Source organism: Vanderwaltozyma polyspora, genomic scaffold (genome assembly GCF_000150035.1).
Source record: "Vanderwaltozyma polyspora DSM 70294 KpolScaffold433 genomic scaffold, whole genome shotgun sequence".
In the NCBI taxonomy this organism is placed as follows: Eukaryota; Fungi; Ascomycota; class Saccharomycetes; order Saccharomycetales; family Saccharomycetaceae; genus Vanderwaltozyma; species Vanderwaltozyma polyspora.
In genome coordinates, this window is record NW_001834574.1 from 23,593 (window position 1) to 30,809 (window position 7,217).

At 46.7% G+C, this 7,217-nt stretch overlaps 1 protein-coding gene across 1 annotated transcript; it reads right to left on the reverse strand.

Moving 5' to 3' along the window:
* Nucleotides 1-2: 2 nt before the first annotated feature.
* Kpol_433p3 (uncharacterized protein) lies at nt 3-7,217 on the reverse strand (the record flags this gene model as incomplete). Its single annotated transcript, XM_001642721.1, has 1 exon — nt 3-7,217. A coding segment is annotated over one exon (7,215 nt), but the record flags the coding sequence as incomplete, so codon positions are not given.

Genomic DNA, 7,217 nt, shown 5'->3' on the forward strand with positions numbered 1-7,217 from the left:
CTTCAGAGTCGGTGGAAGTGTAAGTAGAAGTAGTCAATTCTTTCTTCATTGGTGTGAGAGACTGGGTAGGTAGTGGTACCGGTGGTAACATTTCCTTCAGAGTCGGTGGAAGTGTAAGTAGAAGTAGTCAATTCTTCTTCACTGGTGTGAGAGTCTGGGTAGGTAGTGGTACCAGTGGTAACATTACCTTCAGAGTCGGTGGAAGTGTAAGTAGAAGTAGTCAATTCTTCTTCACTGGTGTGAGAGACTGGGTAGGTAGTGGTACCAGTGGTAACATTACCTTCAGAGTCGGTGGAAGTGTAAGTAGAAGTAGTCAATTCTTCTTCAGAAGTGTGAGAGACTGGGTAGGTAGTGGTACCGGTGGTAACATTACCTTCAGAGTCGGTGGAAGTGTAAGTAGAAGTGGTGACTTCTTCTTCACTGGTGTGAGAGACTGGGTAGGTAGTGGTACCGGTGGTAACATTACCTTCAGAGTCGGTGGAAGTGTAAGTAGAAGTGGTGACTTCTTCTTCACTGGTGTGAGAGACTGGGTAGGTAGTGGTACCGGTGGTAACATTACCTTCAGAGTCGGTGGAAGTGTAAGTAGAAGTGGTGACTTCTTCTTCACTGGTGTGAGAAACTGGGTAGGTAGTGGTACCGGTGGTAACATTACCTTCAGAGTCGGTGGAAGTGTAAGTAGAAGTGGTGACTTCTTCTTCACTGGTGTGAGAGACTGGGTAGGTAGTGGTACCGGTGGTAACATTACCTTCAGAGTCGGTGGAAGTGTAAGTAGAAGTAGTCACTTCTTCTTCACTGGTGTGAGAGACTGGGTAGGTAGTGGTACCAGTGGTAACATTACCTTCAGAGTCAGTGGAAGTGTAAGTAGAAGTAGTCAATTCTTCTTCACTGGTGTGAGAGACTGGGTAGGTAGTGGTACCGGTGGTAACATTACCTTCAGAGTCAGTGGAAGTGTAAGTAGAAGTAGTCAATTCTTCTTCACTGGTGTGAGAGACTGGGTAGGTAGTGGTACCGGTGGTAACATTACCTTCAGAGTCGGTGGAAGTGTAAGTAGAAGTGGTGACTTCTTCTTCACTGGTGTGAGAGACTGGGTAGGTAGTGGTACCGGTTGTAACATTACCTTCAGAGTCGGTGGAAGTGTAAGTAGAAGTGGTGACTTCTTCTTCAGAAGTGTGAGAGACTGGGTAGGTAGTGGTACCAGTGGTAACATTACCTTCAGAGTCGGTGGAAGTGTAAGTAGAAGTGGTGACTTCTTCTTCACTGGTGTGAGAGACTGGGTAGGTAGTGGTACCGGTGGTAACATTACCTTCAGAGTCAGTGGAAGTGTAAGTAGAAGTAGTCAATTCTTCTTCACTGGTGTGAGAGACTGGGTAGGTAGTGGTACCGGTGGTAACATTACCTTCAGAGTCGGTGGAAGTGTAAGTAGAAGTGGTGACTTCTTCTTCACTGGTGTGAGAGACTGGGTAGGTAGTGGTACCGGTGGTAACATTGCCTTCAGAGTCGGTAGAAGTGTAAGTAGAAGTAGTCACTTCTTCTTCACTGGTGTGAGAGACTGGGTAGGTAGTGGTACCGGTGGTAACATTACCTTCAGAGTCGGTGGAAGTGTAAGTAGAAGTAGTCAATTCTTCTTCACTGGTGTGAGAGACTGGGTAGGTAGTGGTACCGGTGGTAACATTACCTTCAGAGTCAGTGGAAGTGTAAGTAGAAGTAGTCAATTCTTCTTCACTGGTGTGAGAGACTGGGTAGGTAGTGGTACCGGTGGTAACATTACCTTCAGAGTCGGTGGAAGTGTAAGTAGAAGTAGTCAATTCTTCTTCACTGGTGTGAGAGACTGGGTAGGTAGTGGTACCGGTGGTAACATTACCTTCAGAGTCGGTGGAAGTGTAAGTAGAAGTGGTCAATTCTTCTTCAGTGGTGTGGGAGACTGGGTAGGTAGTGGTACCGGTGGTAACATTACCTTCAGAGTCGGTGGAAGTGTAAGTAGAAGTAGTCAATTCTTCTTCACTGGTGTGGGAGACTGGGTAGGTAGTGGTACCGGTGGTAACATTACCTTCAGAGTCGGTGGAAGTGTAAGTAGAAGTAGTCAATTCTTCTTCACTGGTGTGGGAGACTGGGTAGGTAGTGGTACCGGTGGTAACATTACCTTCAGAGTCGGTGGAAGTGTAAGTAGAAGTAGTCAATTCTTCTTCAGTGGTGTGGGAGACTGGGTAGGTAGTGGTACCGGTGGTAACATTACCTTCAGAGTCGGTGGAAGTGTAAGTAGAAGTAGTCAATTCTTCTTCAGTGGTGTGGGAGACTGGGTAGGTAGTGGTACCGGTGGTAACATTACCTTCAGAGTCGGTGGAAGTGTAAGTAGAAGTAGTCAATTCTTCTTCACTGGTGTGGGAGACTGGGTAGGTAGTGGTACCGGTGGTAACATTACCTTCAGAGTCGGTGGAAGTGTAAGTAGAAGTAGTCAATTCTTCTTCAGTGGTGTGGGAGACTGGGTAGGTAGTGGTACCGGTGGTAACATTACCTTCAGAGTCGGTGGAAGTGTAAGTAGAAGTAGTCAATTCTTCTTCAGTGGTGTGGGAGACTGGGTAGGTAGTGGTACCGGTGGTAACATTACCTTCAGAGTCGGTGGAAGTGTAAGTAGAAGTAGTCAATTCTTCTTCAGTGGTGTGGGAGACTGGGTAGGTAGTGGTACCGGTGGTAACATTACCTTCAGAGTCGGTGGAAGTGTAAGTAGAAGTAGTCAATTCTTCTTCAGTGGTGTGGGAGACTGGGTAGGTAGTGGTACCGGTGGTAACATTACCTTCAGAGTCGGTGGAAGTGTAAGTAGAAGTAGTCAATTCTTCTTCAGTGGTGTGGGAGACTGGGTAGGTAGTGGTACCGGTGGTAACATTACCTTCAGAGTCGGTGGAAGTGTAAGTAGAAGTAGTCAATTCTTCTTCAGTGGTGTGGGAGACTGGGTAGGTGGTGGTACCGGTGGTAACATTACCTTCAGAGTCGGTGGAAGTGTAAGTAGAAGTAGTCAATTCTTCTTCACTGGTGTGGGAGACTGGGTAGGTGGTGGTACCGGTGGTAACATTACCTTCAGAGTCGGTGGAAGTGTAAGTAGAAGTGGTTACTTCTTCTTCAGAAGTGTGAGAGACTGGGTAGGTAGTAGTACCGGTGGTAACATTACCTTCAGAGTCGGTGGAAGTGTAAGTAGAAGTAGTCAATTCTTCTTCAGAAGTGTGAGAGACTGGGTAGGTAGTAGTACCGGTGGTAACATTACCTTCAGAGTCGGTGGAAGTGTAGGTAGAAGTGGTGACTTCTTCTTCACTGGTGTGAGAGACTGGGTAGGTGGTGGTACCGGTGGTAACATTACCTTCAGAGTCAGTGGAAGTGTAAGTAGAAGTAGTCAATTCTTCTTCAGAAGTGTGAGAGACTGGGTAGGTAGTGGTACCGGTGGTAACATTACCTTCAGAGTCGGTGGAAGTGTAAGTAGAAGTGGTGACTTCTTCTTCACTGGTGTGAGAGACTGGGTAGGTGGTGGTACCGGTGGTAACATTACCTTCAGAGTCGGTGGAAGTGTAAGTAGAAGTGGTGATTTCTTCTTCACTGGTGTGAGAGACTGGGTAGGTGGTGGTACCGGTGGTAACATTACCTTCAGAGTCGGTGGAAGTGTAAGTAGAAGTGGTGACTTCTTCTTCACTGGTGTGAGAGACTGGGTAGGTGGTGGTACCGGTGGTAACATTACCTTCAGAGTCGGTGGAAGTGTAGGTAGAAGTGGTGACTTCTTCTTCAGAAGTGTGAGAGACTGGGTAGGTGGTGGTACCGGTGGTAACATTACCTTCAGAGTCGGTGGAAGTGTAGGTAGAAGTGGTGACTTCTTCTTCAGAAGTGTGAGAGACTGGGTAGGTGGTGGTACCGGTGGTAACATTACCTTCAGAGTCGGTGGAAGTGTAAGTAGAAGTGGTGACTTCTTCTTCACTGGTGTGAGAGACTGGGTAGGTGGTGGTACCGGTGGTAACATTACCTTCAGAGTCGGTGGAAGTGTAAGTAGAAGTGGTGACTTCTTCTTCAGAAGTGTGAGAGACTGGGTAGGTGGTGGTACCGGTGGTAACATTACCTTCAGAGTCGGTGGAAGTGTAGGTAGAAGTGGTGACTTCTTCTTCACTGGTGTGGGAGACTGGGTAGGTGGTGGTACCGGTGGTTACATTACCTTCAGAGTCGGTGGAAGTGTAAGTAGAAGTGGTGACTTCTTCTTCAGAAGTGTGAGAGACTGGGTAGGTGGTGGTACCGGTGGTAACATTACCTTCAGAGTCGGTGGAAGTGTAAGTAGAAGTGGTGACTTCTTCTTCACTGGTGTGCGAGACTGGGTAGGTGGTGGTACCGGTGGTAACATTACCTTCAGAGTCGGTGGAAGTGTAAATAGAAGTGGTGACTTCTTCTTCAGAAGTGTGAGAGACTGGGTAGGTGGTGGTACCGGTGGTAACATTACCTTCAGAATCCGTGGAAGTGTAAGTAGAAGTGGTGACTTCTTCTTCACTGGTGTGGGAGACTGGGTAGGTGGTGGTACCGATGGTAACATTACCTTCAGAGTCGGTGGAAGTGTAAGTAGAAGTGGTGACTTCTTCTTCACTGGTGTGAGAAACTGGGTAGGTGGTGGTACCGGTGGTAACATTACCTTCAGAGTCGGTGGAAGTGTAAGTAGAAGTGGTGACTTCTTCTTCAGAAGTGTGAGAGACTGGGTAGGTGGTGGTACCGGTGGTAACATTACCTTCAGAGTCGGTGGAAGTGTAGGTAGAAGTGGTGACTTCTTCTTCACTGGTGTCGGAGACTGGGTAGGTGGTGGTACCGGTGGTAACATTACCTTCAGAGTCGGTGGAAGTGTAAGTAGCAGTAGTCAATTCCTCTTCATCTGAAGTGTGCTCAACTGGGTAAGTAGTAACACCAGTGGTGACATTACCTTCAGAGTCGGTGGAAGTGTAAGTAGCAGTAGTCAATTCCTCTTCATCGGAAGTGTGCTCAACTGGGTAAGTAGTAACACCAGTGGTGACATTACCTTCAGAGTCGGTGGAAGTGTAAGTAGCAGTAGTCAATTCCTCTCCATCGGAAATGTTATGAACTGGGTAAGTAGTAACACCAGTGGTGACATTACCTTCAGAGTCGGTGGAAGTGTAAGTAGCAGTAGTCAATTCCTCTTCATCGGAAGTGTGCTCAACTGGGTAAGTAGTAACACCAGTGGTGACATTACCTTCAGAGTCGGTGGAAGTGTAAGTAGCAGTAGTTAGTTCCTCTTCATCGGAAGTGTGCTGAACTGGGTAAGTAGTAACACCAGTGGTGACATTACCTTCAGAGTCGGTGGAAGTGTAAGTTGCAGTAGTCAATTCCTCTTCATCAGAAGCGTTATGAACTGGGTAAGTAGTAACACCAGTGGTGACATTACCTTCAGAGTCGGTGGAAGTGTAAGTAGCAGTAGTCAATTCCTCTTCATCGGAAGTGTTATGAACTGGGTAAGTAGTAACACCAGTGGTGACATTACCTTCAGAGTCGGTGGAAGTGTAAGTTGCAGTAGTTAGTTCCTCTTCATCGGAAGTGTGCTCAACTGGGTAAGTAGTAACACCAGTGGTGACATTACCTTCAGAGTCGGTGGAAGTGTAAGTAGCAGTAGTCAATTCCTCTTCATCTGAAGTGTGCTCAACTGGGTAAGTAGTAACACCAGTGGTGACATTACCTTCAGAGTCGGTGGAAGTGTAAGTAGCAGTAGTCAATTCCTCTTCATCGGAAGTGTGCTCAACTGGGTAAGTAGTAACACCAGTGGTGACATTACCTTCAGAGTCGGTGGAAGTGTAAGTAGCAGTAGTTAATTCCTCTTCATCAGAAGTGTGCTGAACTGGGTAAGTAGTAACACCAGTGGTGACATTACCTTCAGAGTCGGTGGAAGTGTAAGTAGCAGTAGTTAGTTCCTCTTCATCGGAAGTGTGCTCAACTGGGTAAGTAGTAACACCAGTGGTGACATTACCTTCAGAGTCGGTGGAAGTGTAAGTAGCAGTAGTTAGTTCCTCTTCATCTGAAGTGTGCTCAACTGGGTAAGTAGTAACACCAGTGGTGACATTACCTTCAGAGTCGGTGGAAGTGTAAGTAGCAGTAGTCAATTCCTCTTCATCGGAAGTGTGCTCAACTGGGTAAGTAGTAACACCAGTGGTGACATTACCTTCAGAGTCGGTGGAAGTGTAAGTAGCAGTAGTTAGTTCCTCTTCATCTGAAGTGTGCTCAACTGGGTAAGTAGTAACACCAGTGGTGACATTACCTTCAGAGTCGGTGGAAGTGTAAGTAGCAGTAGTTAGTTCCTCTTCATCGGAAGTGTGCTCAACTGGGTAAGTAGTAACACCAGTGGTGACATTACCTTCAGAGTCGGTGGAAGTGTAAGTAGCAGTAGTTAGTTCCTCTTCATCTGAAGTGTGCTCAACTGGGTAAGTAGTAACACCAGTGGTGACATTACCTTCAGAGTCGGTGGAAGTGTAAGTAGCAGTAGTCAATTCCTCTTCATCGGAAGTGTTATGAACTGGGTAAGTAGTAACACCAGTGGTGACATTACCTTCAGAGTCGGTGGAAGTGTAAGTAGCAGTAGTCAATTCCTCTTCATCGGAAGTGTGCTGAACTGGGTAAGTAGTAACACCAGTGGTGACATTACCTTCAGAGTCGGTGGAAGTGTAAGTAGCAGTAGTTAGTTCCTCTTCATCTGAAGTGTGCTCAACTGGGTAAGTAGTAACACCAGTGGTGACATTACCTTCAGAGTCGGTGGAAGTGTAAGTAGCAGTAGTTAGTTCCTCTTCATCGGAAGTGTGCTCAACTGGGTAAGTAGTAACACCAGTGGTGACATTACCTTCAGAGTCGGTGGAAGTGTAAGTAGCAGTAGTCAATTCCTCTTCATCGGAAGTGTTATGAACTGGGTAAGTAGTAACACCAGTGGTGACATTACCTTCAGAGTCGGTGGAAGTGTAAGTAGCAGTAGTCAATTCCTCTTCATCGGAAGCGTTATGAACTGGGTAAGTAGTAACACCAGTGGTGACATTACCTTCAGAGTCGGTGGAAGTGTAAGTAGCAGTAATCAATTCCTCTTCATCGGAAGTGTTATGAACTGGGTAAGTAGTAACACCAGTGGTGACATTACCTTCAGAGTCGGTGGAAGTGTAAGTTGCAGTAGTTAGTTCCTCTTCATCGGAAGTGTGCTCAACTGGGTAAGTAGA